Raw genomic sequence first — 16203 nt, 5'->3', positions numbered from 1 at the left:
GGTAGGGAAAAGTAGAGGTGCAAGTGTAAAGAAACCAAAAAAGCTTACCTTAATATGCCCATCAAGTGATGTCCACCAATGTCCTCGTCTGTAGCCCATGGTAAAGGATTATTCAAGAAATTAAAACCATACAAAAACCAGAGTTACCTGTATAATTACTACAATTCGGTGTATTATAGTGTCTGAAAACAAGGTGAAACTTAGGAGTTGGAACACTCAGAAACACACCAGCAATTAAAATATACTTTACTGGTAATTAAGTGTATGAAAATTGGATATTATCTTAATTGCCAACGCTCTTCATCAGGTATAAATGTAAAGGAAACCAACAATTGTAAACATTTTGTTTTTTCTCTATTAAATCTAAAGTTATTAAAATATAATGGGCATTGTCATTTTATCTTTGATTTCCCATCTTATTGTATATGATAATACAGTGATGTAACCTCTTTTTGCTTTGAAGGACCCACATGGAAATTTGATTGAGCAGTGGCTAGAGGAAGAAACTGAGTTAGGGATTGTGTCCAAAAGTTTATATCTAACTGATAGTCCTCCCATTGGTGATTGGTCAATAAAAGTAAAGTTGCACGTGAGTATAAAATTGGTAACCCTATGGTATTGCATAACACATAAACACTGTGTAAATCTCAAATCTTGTATGTATCCCAGACAATGAATAGAATTACTTGAACACAGAAGAATTCTTCTATAGGTGACTTTTTTTTTGAAAGTCTAGCCCTAAACCATCTATACATATACATTTTTGTGAAAAAGAAAGTAACCCTCTTTGAATTCTATGGCTTTACATATCAGGACATAACAATCAATAACAAGCCTCCTTAGTTCATACAAAGTAAAGAGAGAAGAATGCGTGTTTTGTGAGCCATATACTGACAGCAGAATACAATTGTTACATTGGGAATCATAGTATAAAACTATTTGCCCAGTAAATTAAGTGTAAGGACTTACCTGCCTCTCCGGTCCCGCGCCGTGGCCGGTCCCGCGACACTGCCTCCTCGACCGGCTTCCCGGGCAGCTAGTACCACCGCTACCCGGTCGGCGTCTTCAACGCGTGGCCGACCACGCGGCAAACAGGTAGCACAGCGCCACCGTAAAAGTAATATTACACGTTACATACGTAACGTGTTCTTATAACCTCGGGAGACCTCCTTAATGCAGGACACACCTCCACCTGTCCCTATTTAAACCTGGACTTCCTCTTCTGGTTCACCCTTGGTTGGTGTATTCTGTGGTTTTCCTGTGCGAGTTGCTGTGACTATTTCTTCGTTTGACCCGGCTTGCTGACTTCGTTCCTGTCTCCTGATTTGGCTCCTGATTCCTGTTCGTCTGGTATTTGATTCGGCTTGTTGACCTCGTCTCTGGATTCTGATTTGGCTTATCCTGATTACCTGTCTGACCTGGTTGGTTCTTTGACTTTCTGGTTCCTGTTTGGCCTGGCTAACTCTGCCATCTGGGGTCCTACCTCACCATAATCGTTACAGTACCAAGGGTCACCATGGACCCGCGGAGATTGGCCAGAAGATGTCTACCTGTGAAGCCCGTACTGAAAGTCTGGATCATCGCATGGACCAGTTTGCGCAGGCTTTGCAAACACTCCTGGCGAGGACCGATCCAGCACGTGGTCCTCCTCCTGTGCCTGCTGCTGCACCTGTTGCTGTTCCACCGCCTGCTGACCCAGGTCTTCATACCCTCCGTTTACCACCTCCTCCCAGATATGGAGGAGATCCTGCTACCTGTCGTGGATTCCTCAATCAGTGCTCCATTAACTTTGAGATGTCTCCCTACTTGTTTCCTTCTGACAGAGCTCGTGTGGGGTATGTCATCTCCCTACTCACTGACAGGGCTCTGGCCTGGGCAACTCCTCTTTGGGAACGCAATTCTCCAGTGGTCAACGATTATACTGACTTTGTAACCACTTTCCGTCAAGTGTTTGATAGGCCGAGTCGCGGCCATATTGCCTCGTCAAGTCTCTTCACTGCGTCAGGGTACACGCAGTTTATCTGACTATGCCATTGAGTTCCGTACCCTGGCTGCAGAAGTGGCATGGAACAACGACGCCTTGGTTTCTGCCTTCACTAATGGCCTATCTGACCGCCTAAAAGATGAGGTGGCTGCCCGGGACCTGCCCACGGATTTGGAAGAACTCATCGCCTACATTGGCCACATTGATCTGCGCCTCCGGGAACGCCAGGTACAGCGAGATCGCCAAAGGAGGGCTCCAGTACGTTTTGCTCCAGGTCCGGCTTCTTCTGACTCTGCTTCTCTTCCGCCTGAGGAGCCCATGCAGATCGGCTCCACACGTCTCTCTGAGGAGGAGAGATCCCTGCGGCGCCAACAGAACCTCTGTATGTACTGCGGCAAACAAGGACATTATGTGCGTTCCTGCCCTGTGAAGCAGGGAAACTACAAGGCCTAAGGAGGGTTGGGGTACCTCCTCTAGGCCTTTCTGCTGCCTTTCCCCATGACCGGGCGCCTCGTATGTTTGTGCCTACATCTCTCACTATTCAGGAAAGCACCATTCTGGCTCCAGCCCTTATAGACTCTGGAGCTGCAGGAAACTTTATTGACCATGACTTCTGCAGGCTCCACAATATACCCTTGCAGGAGAAAACCTCCCCGATCTTCGTGGAGGCCATTGACGGTCGACCTCTTCAACCTGCAGCGGTGACCCACGAAACTATCCCGCTTCGTCTCAGAGTTGGGGTTCTCCATACAGAGACTATAACGCTCCATGTGATAACTACTCCGGCTGCCCCCATTGTCTTGGGTTACCCTTGGCTGCAGCTGCATAACCCTGACATCGATTGGTCTACCCGTGAGATCACTTCCTGGCGGTGCTCCTCCTGCATGTTCCCTCAACCATGCTTAGTGAAAATCGCCTCTTTGGATACCACCACCCTGCCTCCGGAATACCAGGGATATGCTGACGTGTTTGATAAGAAAGAGGCTGACTCCTTGCCTCCTCACCGTCCCTATGATTGCCCTATTGACCTGCTTCCTGGCACCGTACCCCCAAGGGGCAGAGTGTATCCGTTATCCCCGGCCGAGACTGAGGCCATGGAGGCCTACGTCCAAGAAAACCTCCAAAAGGGCTTTATCCGCCGCTCCGCTTCTCCCGCCGGTGCAGGCTTCTTTTTTGTGGCTAAAAAAGATGGCGGTCTACGCCCGTGCATAGACTATCGGGGCCTCAATCGAATCACCATTAAAAACACATACCCCTTGCCACTCATTACCAAGTTGTTCGACCGCCTGAAGGGATCAAAGGTGTTCACTAAATTGGACTTACGTGGTGCTTACAACCTCATTCGTATGCGTCAGAACGATGAGTGGAAGACAGCTTTTAATACCCGCTCTGGCCATTACGAGTATACAGTAATGCCATTTGGGCTCTGTAACGCCCCAGCAGTATTTCAAGAATTCGTTAATGACTGTTTCCGGGACTATCTTCACCAATTCGTTGTCATCTACCTTGATGACATACTTATCCACTCGCCGGACCCTATTTCACATCGGATACACGTTAAAAAGGTCCTGGCACGCCTTCGTGAAAACCGTTTATACGCTAAATTGGAGAAATGCGTATTTGAAGTTTCCCGCGTACCCTTCCTTGGTTATGTCATTAGCGATACAGAGTTCGAAATGGATCCTGACAAGCTGCATGCCATTCTGCAATGGCCTCAACCACAAGGACTGAAAGCCCTCCAGAGGTTCCTCGGCTTTGCTAACTATTATAGACGATTTATCCGAGACTTTTCTAAGGTTGTGGCTCCCATGACTGCGCTCACTAAAAAGGGGTCTGACTGTCATAATTGGCCTGCCTCCGCTGTTCAGGCCTTCCAGAAATTGAAGAATCTGTTTGTGTCTGCTCCGGTCCTCGTTCACCCTGATGTCTCTCAACCCTTCGTTATAGAAGTAGACGCTTCAGAAATCGGCGCTGGAGCGGTCTTATCTCAGCGGAAAACATACGAAGGGCCGCTACATCCTTGTGGGTTCTTTTCCAAACGCTTTTCTCCTGCGGAGAGGAACTATGACATCGGCAACCGGGAACTACTGGCAGTCATCCTCGCCCTTACTGAGTGGCGTCATCTCCTAGAGGGTTCCCGCATACCTGTTACTATTCTCACAGACCACAAGAACCTCCAGTATATTGCTGATGCCAAACGTTTAACCCCCAGACAAGCACGATGGACTCTCTTCTTATCCCGTTTTAATTATGTTATTTCCTATCGCCCGGGGTCTAAAGATACCAAGGCCGACGCTTTATCCCGTATGTTCTGCACAGCCACAGAGGAGAAACCAGACCCGGAACCCATCGTCCCAGCTAACCGTATTATCTCCGCTGTATCTCTAGCCGTTGCTTCTCCCCTCCTACAACGCATTCAAGCCAGCCAAGAAATCTGCTCCAGCCCATACCCCACCTTACAAACTGTTTGTGCCTCCTGTGTACCGTGAAAGGATACTTCAGTTACACCATTCCACGAAGTTTTCTGGCCACCTTGGTCTTCGACGCACCTGCCAGGCCCTAGGCCTCCGTTTTTGGTGGCCCTCCTGGAGACAAGACGTGGCTGATTACCTCAGATCCTGCCACTACCAAGACCCCCAGGACTCCTCCAGCTGGTCACCTACGGCCCCTTCCGGTGCCTTGTCGTCCCTGGACCCATATTGCCATGGACTTCATAGTGGAACTTCCTCTATCCCGCCGCTACACCACCATACTCACCATCGTGGACCGCTTTTCCAGGATGGTTCATTTTGTTCCGCTAGTTAAACTTCACTCGGCCAGAGAACTCGCGGACATCTTCATGAGGGAAGTTGTTAGACTCCACGTAATTCCCCAGGACATCGTATCTGGAGGTTCTGGAGGTCCTTCTGTAAAGCCATAGGTATCACCCTGTCCTTTTCCACGGCTTATCACCCCCAAACCAACGGGGCAGCGGAACGTTCTAATCAGCGCCTTGAACAATATCTACGAGCTTTTGTTAACGACAACCAGAACGACTGGGCTGACCTCCCACTTGCGGAGTTCGCCCTCAATAACTCCGTGCAAGGCTCCACCCAACACACTCCCTTTTATCGTGTCTACGGTTTCCACCCGGTTGTTTTGCCTACAGACACCCCAGAGGTAGGGGTACCTGCTTTGGACGCACACCTAAAACACCTGTCTTCTGTTTGGTCCTCTGTCCGCTCTGCGTCCATAGCTGCTTCTCAGACACAAAAGAGGTATTATGACCGTAAAAGGTTACCTGCCCCTTCCTATATGCCTGGAGACAAGGTGTGGCTCTCTACCCGTCACATACGCCTTTGCTGTCCTTCGCAAAAACTAGCACCGTGCTTTATTGGACCATACTCCATCCTACGCCGTATTAACCCTGTCACATATGAACTGAACCTGCCACGTAACCTTCGTATTCCTCGCACGTTTCATGTCTCCCTCCTGAAGCTAGTGTTGTTCTCCCGTTTTACTCGTCCTCTGGCCAGCCCTGGTCCCGTTTCTGTCACCTCCTCGGAGAACTACGAGATCCGTTCCATCCTCGATTCCCGCATCTTCCGGGGTGCTCTGCAATATCTGGTTCACTGGAAGGGTTATGGACCTGAAGAAAGATCTTGGGTGCCCGCCTCCGAAGTCCGCGCGCCTCGGTTGGTTCGCCTATTCCATTCCAAATACCCCGGGAGGCCTGGCAGGGGTCCTGGTCACCCTTCGGGCGGTTCTCGAGGGGGGGTACTGTAAGGACTTACCTGCCTCTCCGGTCCCGCACCGTGGCCGGTCCCGCGACACTGCCTCCTCGACCGGCTTCCCGGGCAGCTAGTACCACCGCTACCCGGTCGGCGTCTTCACCGCGTGGCCGACCACGCGGCAAACAGGTAGCACAGCGCCACCGTGTGGCCAAAAAGTAATATTACACGTTACATACGTAACGTGTTCTTATAACCTCGGGTGACCTCCTTAATGCAGGACACACCTCCACCTGTCCCTATTTAAACCTGGACTTCCTCTTCTGGTTCACCCTTGGTTGGTGTATTCTGTGGTTTTCCTGAGCGAGTTGCTGTGACTATTTCTTCGTTTGACCCGGCTTGCTGACTTCGTTCCTGTCTCCTGATTTGGCTCCTGATTCCTGTTCGTCTGGTATTTGATTCGGCTTGTTGACCTCGTCTCTGGATTCTGATTTGGCTTATCCTGATTACCTGTCTGACCTGGTTGGTTCTCTGACTTTCTGGTTCCTGTTTGGCCTGGCTAACTCTGCCATCTGGGGTCCTACCTCACCATAATCGTTACATTAAGTTATTTTACATATTCAGTAACCAAAAAGAAAATCCAAAGAAGTTAAAAGCCCTCAATATACCTAGACCAAGAATACAGAAGACTGGTTATTCGGCTGTAATTTCTGACACTGTGCCAGGCCGGGATGTGGAGCGTAGCGCAGGAACTAAAACAAAAGTCCAGCAACACCTATGCAAGAGGGCAAATCCAAAAAGAGCAGTTGGGGTCACGGTCCAGGGATAGAGGCAGGCACCAAGTATCAATAATAGGGTAACAGTCCACAGGTCGGGGCAATCAGTCAATATCGGGGTCACAAAGCAAGGGTCGAAACCAGGGAGACTTCAAGGTAGCAAGAGCAGGTAACATATAGGTACACAGCTTAACTAGTAAGCCCTGTGTGAGGTGTCTGTAGGGTTTATATAGGGGTAGATAGCAGGATCCCCCCCTCTCCTATGGTCTCCTCCCCCCCTTGGCACCTGATAGGAGGTGAAGTCATAAGACTTTGCCTCCCCTCCCTTCCCCCTAGTGTCTCCTCGCCAGGCTGCCACACTCACGGAGGTGAAGCCTTGCTCCCTCATCTTCGAGGATGCGGCCTGCCTCGTGTCGTGGAGAGACCGATTTGGGGTGGCGGTATGAGGTAGGAGGTAGGAGGTGGTCTCCGTGCCTCACACAATGAGGGAATACTGATAGAAAGACAGCCATTGCATCAAGATATGCATGGACATTATCAGTGCTGTATCTGTCGCGAGGCAGACAAGGCAACTGCCTTGGACGGCACATTTCAGGGGGGTCGGCAAAAAATGCCACCCCAAACGCCCATCGAATGCCCCCACAGCAGTTACTACTTCCCAGTCCCTCCCTGCAGTCACACTGATGATTGTCCCTGCCCCTTTCCTTATACAGTATTTGCTCGATTATAAGACGACCCTGATTATAAGACGACCCCCCAAAATCTGAATATTAACTTAAGAAAAAAAGAAAAAGCCTGAATATAAGACGACCCCAAAGGAAAAAAGTTTTCCCAGTAAATGTTAATTCATGTAAACTATTTTTTTTAATAAAAGCTATGATTGAGAAAAAGATTTTTTTTGTTTTTATTTCTTGTATTTTCCAACCTGCCCCCCTGTTACGCACATCTGCCCCCAGGCTTGCCACTCCAATATGGCACTGTGGCCCATGATATGCCTTTTAACCCTCTATATGCCACTGTGCCCCATGGTATGCCTTTTGACCCCCTATGTGCCACTCTGCCTCCAGAAATGCCTTATACCCCTATATCCCATTCTGGCATTTAGGGGGTTAAAATGCATATTATGGGGCAGAGTGGCATATAGGGAGGTATAAGGCATTCCAGGAGGCATAGTGGCATTAAGGGAGTTAAAAGGCATTGTATAGAGCACTCTGCCTCCAGAAATGCCTTATACCCCTATATGCCACTCTGCCATTTAGGGGGTTAAAAGTCATATTATGGGGCAGAGTGGCATATAGGGAGGTATAAGGCATTTCAGGAGGCAGAGTGCTCTATTAAATGCCCCCTTAACGCCACTCCAGAAATGCCCTATGCCCCCATTTAACACACACACACACCCTATACCCCCATTTAACTAACTAACACACACACACACACACACACACACACACACACTCTCTCATCCCCCTTCCCCCGCTCTCCCCCCTCTCTTACCGGTGCTTCCAGCCGGGGCAGCGGGTTGACGTCGCCTTCTGCTGCAGCCGGAAGGAGGTGTGGCTAGCAGCGGGGGTTTGTATGCGTCCGTCGCGTATACTTTCCCCGGCTGTCAGAGATCAGCTCTCTGATCTCTGACAGTCGGGGAAGGTCTATGCGACGGACGCAGACAACCCCCGCTGCTAGCCACACCTCCTTCCGGCTGCAGCGGACGTTGTCTACGCGGATCGTGTAGACGTCAACCCGCTGCCCCGGCAACACAGAGGAAGCAAGGAAGCACCGGTAAGTGTGTGTATGATGGGGGGGGGGGGTCGGGTGAGACAGGAGGATCCAGGTCCCCTGCAGCGGTGCGGGGGATCTGGATCTCAGTCTCCTAATCAGACCTCTATTTGAGGTCTGATTAGAAGACGACCCCGATTAGAAGACGAGGGGTATTTTTCAGAGCATTTGCTCTGAAAAAAACCTCGTCTTATAATCGAGCAAATACGGTAATATTAATATTTGGGCTGCTGAAAGTTAGGGGAGGTGGAGGTTAATTTAGGGGCAGTTATGGTTAATGGGATCTTTAGGGTTAATTTAGGGGCAGTTATGGTTAATGGGGTCTTTAGGGTTATGGTTAGGGGTGGGCCAATTTTAGATTAGGGGGGTGTCCGAGTTTAGTCTTGCCTAGGGCAGCACAAAACCAAAATACACCACTGGGCATTATGGTATTTGAGGGACAGTATAGTATAAAAAGGGGTTGTAAAAGAACACAACCCCCCCAAAAAAATATGGAAACATAATGAAAATTCTGTGTAATCATGCATAGGACAAAGAAGGGGGGTCAAGTGTTGGTTATTAGAAGGTCCTGGGGACCCTTGTATTTTTTTTAGCTCTTTATTTATTGTTGTAGAAGTTGTTTTCCAAGTTTGCATATCTGGAAATTAAATATAGAAACACAATTTAAAGGCAAATAACAACCATTCAGTCCATCTAGTCTGCAATTTTTTTCTTGATGTTGGCATCCAGGCCTTAATCAGTCCAGTTTATATACAGTGACAAGAAAAAATAAATTAACCTCTTGAAATTACCTGGCTCTGATCTACATCTAAGTCAAAGTAAAGACAAACACGATATGCTTAAATTCATAACACACACACACACAATGATAATATGTTTTGTCTTTATTGAACACACCCATTAAAGATTCACAGTGCTGGTGGGAAAAGAAAGTGAACCCTTGCCAGAGTGTATGTTGGAATGGGGCAAGGGGCAAAGAAGGCAAAGACAAGTTGTTTGAGGGAAATGATGACACAGACCAGCTATTTGGGGCAAAAGTGGCACAGATAAACTATTTGGAAGCACTAACAACCTGGGGAAATGATGGCTCAAACAGGCTGTTTGGGGGTTAGGATGGCACTGTTGGACATGTTGATTGGTAAAGTTGGGGCCCTAGGGCAATTTTCACACCAGGGCCCTGTGGTTTATAGTTACACCCCTGCTTCAATACATGTTTCTGAACCATCCCTCAGTCCAGACACACCTTCCTCCCAGACATACCCCCCCAGCAACTCAACTCAGAGAGCTTTACATGTTCCTAAGGCATACAAACTGAAACTGCAAATCTGTCTTTATCTCTATCATGTACCTTTGTCGCTATCCTGCATCCTGTATTTTCTCTGTTTTGTAACTGTTTAAAATGTCCTATATGGGTCTAGTTCATCACATTATGCGATTAACCTTGCCATTTACCACCTTGGAACCTCCCCCTCTATTTACAATTATTAGCTTTCACTCTTTATACTCACCTGCAGAATCCAACTACTTGGTGGCTGCAATAAGCAAGCTTACAATGCTGGTGTAACCCACTCATCTATCACAGGTCCCCCCCTTATGTCTCTCATGTTGCCCATTCACTCTAGATTGCATGTTTGTGACCAGGGCCCTCTACCTCATGTTTTAGTCTGAATATGTATATGTTTTATGTCTAATTTTCTCTGTAAGTTCCCCTCTTATGCTCTGTACAAAACTGCTGCACAAATTGTTGTCACTGTAAAAATAATAATAATAATAATAATATAATAATAATAATATAATGTGTGTTACTGTAATCAGCAGTTCTTAGTTGCGGTGCTTAAAAGGTGCCACTAGATGGAAACATACCCCAACTTATGATCATGAATTCTAATTAAAGGCACAACTCTTGTAGACTTTAACATTCATTACGATGATGAAGTAGTTTATAGATCATTCATATTGTTTAAGGTGAGACATAATATAGATATCTCAGAAATAGAATAAATGATTTGGGCAAAATTCGAGCAATTCTAGTACAATAGCAAAAGGTCTATCCAAAGCACCTTATGCATTTGCTGTTAAGTAAATACAGAGACACCAGCACTGACGCATTTATATATGAACTGAATTTGTGAGACCTGTATGGTAAATGGTTGTGTTCAACTATTCTTGTCTCTGAGCAAACAGTGCTTTATTGACATTGGCTAAGGTCTTGGTGGGTTTAGAATAGTCATCATGCAGTGTATTCTAAAATTCAGATGACCTCCTGTATTAGATTAGAACAGATGAGTACTTCACTTATTATGGTCACTCCCTTGCAAATGCATAGGAGAATTCTGCAGAATCACTCTATGTCACTTTAAATGACTTGTTGGCGGCACTGTCTGGGACATGCTACTGTCTCTTTACCTCCCCTAAAGTTTACAATGTTGATAGAAACTTGCAAGTGCAATATACAGTATGTAGCTATGTATAATAATGAATGGAGAAATTGATCATGAATATGCAGGCTCTTGCTATAAGGGTGGTTTGATCGTTCAGTCATTTGTTGCTAGACTGTTGCTTTACTTTCCTTTCTATCCAGAGAAAATTAAAAACATACTACAAAACATAACAAAAGCCATTGTCCTGTTACGGGAGATTTTAAGATTGCTCTGTTTACCTAATTTCTTTAAATCACATTTTCCCATTTACAATTAAAGTCTATAGGTTGCTTAATGCTGGCACAAACATGCTTAGAAATTCTGGAGATTTAGCTGACTGAACACCATATCATAGGAGGAGAACACTAAATCTTAATACAAAACATATATTTGGATAAAACTTTGTTAAAATCTGGCATTTTTGTCAATAAATGCTGGGGTTTCCAGTTATATGCAGCTTCTTGATTCGAGTGGTTTGGAAAAAATAGATTTCTTTAAATAAGTGAATACTTAAAACACATCACTTTTTTACATCTCTTCGTTTCCCCAAATATTAACAGAAAACATATTTGATTTAGAGTGTATTGTTATTTTCTCTAATCATTAATTCAAACCCTACGATAAGGGGATGGGACATGCATATGCTAGTAATTAGTTGGTAGTGAAGATCCGTGCTGAAATATATTACATAAGTATCACATTTGAAACAAACAATTTTATAATGTGATGAAATGTCAGAACCATTATGCTTATTTAACTTATTTATGGTTCAGAATAGCTTTAAGCATCTTTGAATTTTTGTGTTTATCTTTAAAATATGTAAAACAAACAAGCCAGAGTCTTTTTTTTTATTGAAATTTTTTCAGGAACATCATATAAATTATTATTATTATTTTTTTTTTTTTTATAGCAGAAGTTAACAGGCCAGTTGGCTTCTCTGTTCACCTGTGATATTCAGTTAAAAGAACAGGGATAATATTGTGAATGGAAAGAAAAAGTGATGACGTCCATCTATTCCAAAATACTAACAATTCATAGCAGATGTTGGGCTTGGAGAAGTGATTGGATGGACAACTTGAACTTGTTTAATCTGTTTTATGATTCATTTTATAACATGTTCTTATTAATAGCACATTGCTATTGTGATATATTCAGGTGGCTTGAGTAAGATGGAATGTCTTCTACCAAAAGTTCCCAAGTTATGGTTATGTGGGCTTTAGAACTGTTGTTCATTTGGCAGGCTGACTCATCCTTAGTATCTAAGTAACTAGATTATTCTTATCTCTATCAGGTTTTGCAGAAGTCAATATATTGGCCATTAGAAAAAATACATAAATTGTTTATGGTCTCACCTCCGCCCTTATGTCTTGAGAGGTCAGTCATTTATGTGCAGATTTAAAGATAGACTGAATTAATCATGAGCCCACAATTTACTCTTGTGTGCTCAGGTTTGAAAGCAAATGATCTATAGGCTTTGAAACCATACACTGCCCTTTAAACAGTATGTTTCTGTTTGGTTAAACATGTCATTGTATGCAAAGTACAACTTCATAGTGCAGCACTGGGAATCTGTTGGCACTATAATAGAATATGATAATAATAAGCCCATGTTATGTGTAAAAATGCAGAAAACACTGTCAAGCAAACAAGCATCATAATACCGTAAGTGAACGTAAATACACACATATGTCCATCAATAAATAGTATGTATTTTTATGTTTCCCATACTTACATGTGCTTTACATATGTGGTAATAGTTTTGCCATGGCATCTGCTTCAGAGCTGTTTAAGCTTGCCTTTATTACACAGTGGCGATGACCTTAATAAAGTTGTTTTTTTTATGTAAAGATAAAGAAAACCTACAGGAATAACAGATATTCTCTGTCCTGATTAACAGAGCAGGGTATATCAGGATGTTTTCATAGCCTAGTGTATCATTATTCAGGAAAAACATATGCTTAATTGATGAAGTTTTCTTCATTCTGTGAGTAGTTATCAGTTGTGTTGTGCAAATACATGTGCCAAACATAAATACATTTACTGATTGTACAGTCATAGTGCTGGTCATGCATGTGCATTAACGTTCATACAGTATGTGTGTATAAGTATAAATAACTAGGACACAAGCCAACAATCTTATACTTAAAAAAGAGGAGCAGATATCCATAAGATATTTTATTTTATTTACTGAATAGTGCATCACACCATTCTTGGCATTTCAGTCCCTCCCCAGGACTTTTATCAATATTTATATATATATATCAGAGTTTCTGGTGATGTCCTCTACCTCGACCCACTATTCGGGGTTGAGGACATCTCCATAAACTCCCGTTACTCCCTTTAACGGCCTTTACCAAGATAACAGCTCTGAGTCGTCTCCTATAATGCCTGATGTGGTTGGAGAAAATATGGCAAGGGATCTCCATAAATCTCTCCAGATCCTTCAAATTTCGAGGTCGACGCTGGATGACTCTACTCTTCAGTTCACCCCACAGAGAATCTATGAGGTTCAGGTCAGGGGACCAGGTTGGCCATGGTAAGACTTTGATATTGTGGTCGTTAATGCTTTTTTGTTTTGGTTTTGATGTATGTTTTGGATCATTGTCCTGATTGTAGATCCAACTACAAACCCATTTTAAGCCTTCTGGCAGAGGCAGTCAGGTTTTCATTTAATATATATTTTTTTATAGAATCCATGATGCCATGTAGCATAATAAAATATCCAGGTTCTCTGGCAGAAAAACATTAAAAAGCTACAACCATATTTAACCATAGGCATGAGGTATTTTCTCATATGTGCAAATCTACCTCTGATGTTTATTGCCAAAAAGCTATATTCTGGTTTTATCTAACAATAGAACCTGATACCATTTGAAGTTCCAGTAGTGTCTGGCAAACTGAAGACAGTTGAGTTTGTTTTTGGATGATAGTAGAGGCTTTTTTCTTGAAGCCCTTCCAGACAACTTTTGGTGATGCTAGATTGTAGTTTCGGACCCCAAGACGCAACTAACTTCTGCAGTTCTCCAGCTGTGATCCTTGGAGATTTTTTGGCCACTCGAACCATCTTCTTCACACCGCCCCCGCTTACCTCTCACCACTCCTGCAGCTTTCCCTGATACCTTGCTGTCCAGGTCGGAAGGGCCCTTTCTTTGAACCGGTATGAGGAGACAGGAAGAAGGGACACAGCTGTGACCGTTACAACCCCTGTAGTTATGCCAATGCACAGAGCAATTGAAGAAGATAGCCTGATCTGATAAATCATGATTTCTTTTACATCACATGGGTGGCCGGGTGTGTGTGTGTTGCTTACCTGGAGAATACATGGCACCAGGATGCATCCATGGAGGCCCCACCTCACAAATGTATTTTTATTATTTTGGCAAAAATGGTAATTCTCACATTCTGCATGCTAGGTAGTGCAGTGGAATTCTGACCTGTACCAGCAAAAAATTTTTTTGATAAAAACTTTCCTTTTACTTTATCTTCCACAGGAGCAGCTTCATTATCAAACCTTTACAGTGAAGGAATATGGTAAGTATCATCATGTCAGGATGGGATTTCATGGTTTTCTTCATTGTTTAACTACTGAGGAACCATACATTAAGATTAGGGCCAACCCAAGAAAAAAAGCCATGCCCGCATCCATTATGTGACACCCACTTTAGCACACAGACACTCAAAGTAACACACTCACTCAGATACCAACATAAGGCAACCAGACACTCAACACTAACACACATACTAACACACACAGCCAGATGCTCACACTAAAATGCAAACACACACTACGAAAAACAGACACACAGTCACACACACTAACATACCCCACACACGTAAGCTGACACACACTAACATACTCACACACAGACGCTCATGCTAACACATACCCACCCAGACACTCACACTACCACACTAACACTAACGTAACTGGATACACACTGAAACACAAACACACAGTAGCATACCCAGACACACACACTAACACACCAACTAACATACCCAGACACACAAAAAGTCACAGCACCAACATACCCAGACACACGCTAACATACTCAAATCAACAGAGTCACCACACTAACCTATCAAGACCCACAGTCACGCACAACTCACTTATCAATGTGAATCCCCAACCTTTTCATAATGCTTCCTCTCTAATAATAATAATTTTGCTGAATGCATACAAGCACTAGAAAAAACATGCCTTTGGATGGCAAATTGCCACCCCTGTGGCCTGTGTCCCGTGGACCCACTGGGACCCATGTAAGGGCTGCATTCTTGTAATAAATATTTTAAGACAAAAAAAGATTATTTTAATTTGAACAGTAGCACAATAATGCTTTAACAGTTATGTCCCTTAATAAACATAGAGCAGGGGTAATGGCTTTCTACATATTTGCTATTTACAGTTAAACAGTAATTTTTTTTATATTTTTCTACAGTGTTACCCAAGTTTGAAGTTCTTCTGACTACACCTTTACATCATTCAGTATTAAGTGGACCATTAGAGGGTACAGTTACTGCAAAGTAAGTTTTTCAGCCTTACATATGCTTAGTTACAAAACGTTATATAATACAACTTGTGCATTTGGATGTGTACAAATTGTAATTTTAAGGAAATATGCCAGTTTTGTTAATTGTTTGACAATGAAACAAATTTAAAACAAAGCAGAGTCCTCCAAATTTTTATTTGCTTTTTCTCTTACTTACTCTCTCACTTTTGCAAAAGAGCAAACGCTTCCACCCCACCTTTCCCCAGATTGGATGAATAAGGTAGAGGCTGTCCCCATGGTGCACACTATGGTTGTATGTGCACGTTATGTAATTCAGCACAAATATTATTTTTATATTTGTGTATATAGTAGTTTTTATCAACTTTATGTGTGCATCAATTCATCTGAGAAATGTTGAAATAAGGTCTGGTCATGCATATCAAGAAATGAGCCTCACACTATATTCAGTTGTGATCAAAAGTTTGCACAAACTTGGAGAATTGGTAGTATATGTACCATTTTTAAAAACACATGAGTGAGCAGGCAAAACACATTTCTTTTATTCAACTGTAGGTTATAACAGAATGACACAATCATAAAATAAAGCATGGCAACAAAGAAAACATGTTCAAAAGTCTGCATAACCTTAGTTCTTAATACTGTGTATTGACCACTTTGGCATCAATAACAGCGTGCAGTCTTTTGTAATAGCTGGCTATGTGGCCCCAAATTCTTGCAGGTGGTATAGCTGCCCATTTGTCATGGAAAAATGCCTTTGGGTCATGCAAAGTTTTTGGTTGTCTTGCATGAAGTGCCTGTTTGAGACTGTGATAACCACTCCAGAACCTTCACCTTTTTCTGCTGTAACCACTGGAGAGTGGTGCCCTTCTGATCTGGAGCAGTGCGGTCCAGTTTGGAAGGACCCTTTTTAAACTATTTTGAAAAAGAAGACAGGAAAAAGAGGTCCTGTAGTTACCACAGTTTATATATATATATATAATATATCCCTGCCACTCTGGTCCCGCTAGCCGAAGTATTGTGCGAGGAAAC

At 43.8% G+C, this 16203-nt stretch overlaps 1 protein-coding gene across 2 annotated transcripts in view; it reads left to right on the top strand.

Moving 5' to 3' along the window:
- CD109 (CD109 molecule) overlaps positions 1–16203 on the top strand; it is a 67222-nt gene that overhangs the window by 9601 nt on the left and 41418 nt on the right. For both annotated transcript variants that reach the window (XM_053458815.1, XM_053458814.1), the window contains exons 5-7: positions 464–589; positions 14155–14194; positions 15103–15187. In XM_053458815.1, the coding sequence (XP_053314790.1) occupies positions 464–589; positions 14155–14194; positions 15103–15187 (251 nt within the window). The remainder of the gene's footprint in view (positions 1–463; positions 590–14154; positions 14195–15102; positions 15188–16203) is intronic.

Source organism: Spea bombifrons, chromosome 3, assembly GCF_027358695.1.
Source record: "Spea bombifrons isolate aSpeBom1 chromosome 3, aSpeBom1.2.pri, whole genome shotgun sequence".
Lineage (NCBI taxonomy): Eukaryota > Metazoa > Chordata > Amphibia > Anura > Pelobatidae > Spea > Spea bombifrons.
Note: the sequence above shows the minus strand (reverse complement) of the source record. Positions and strands in the feature narration are given on the sequence as shown.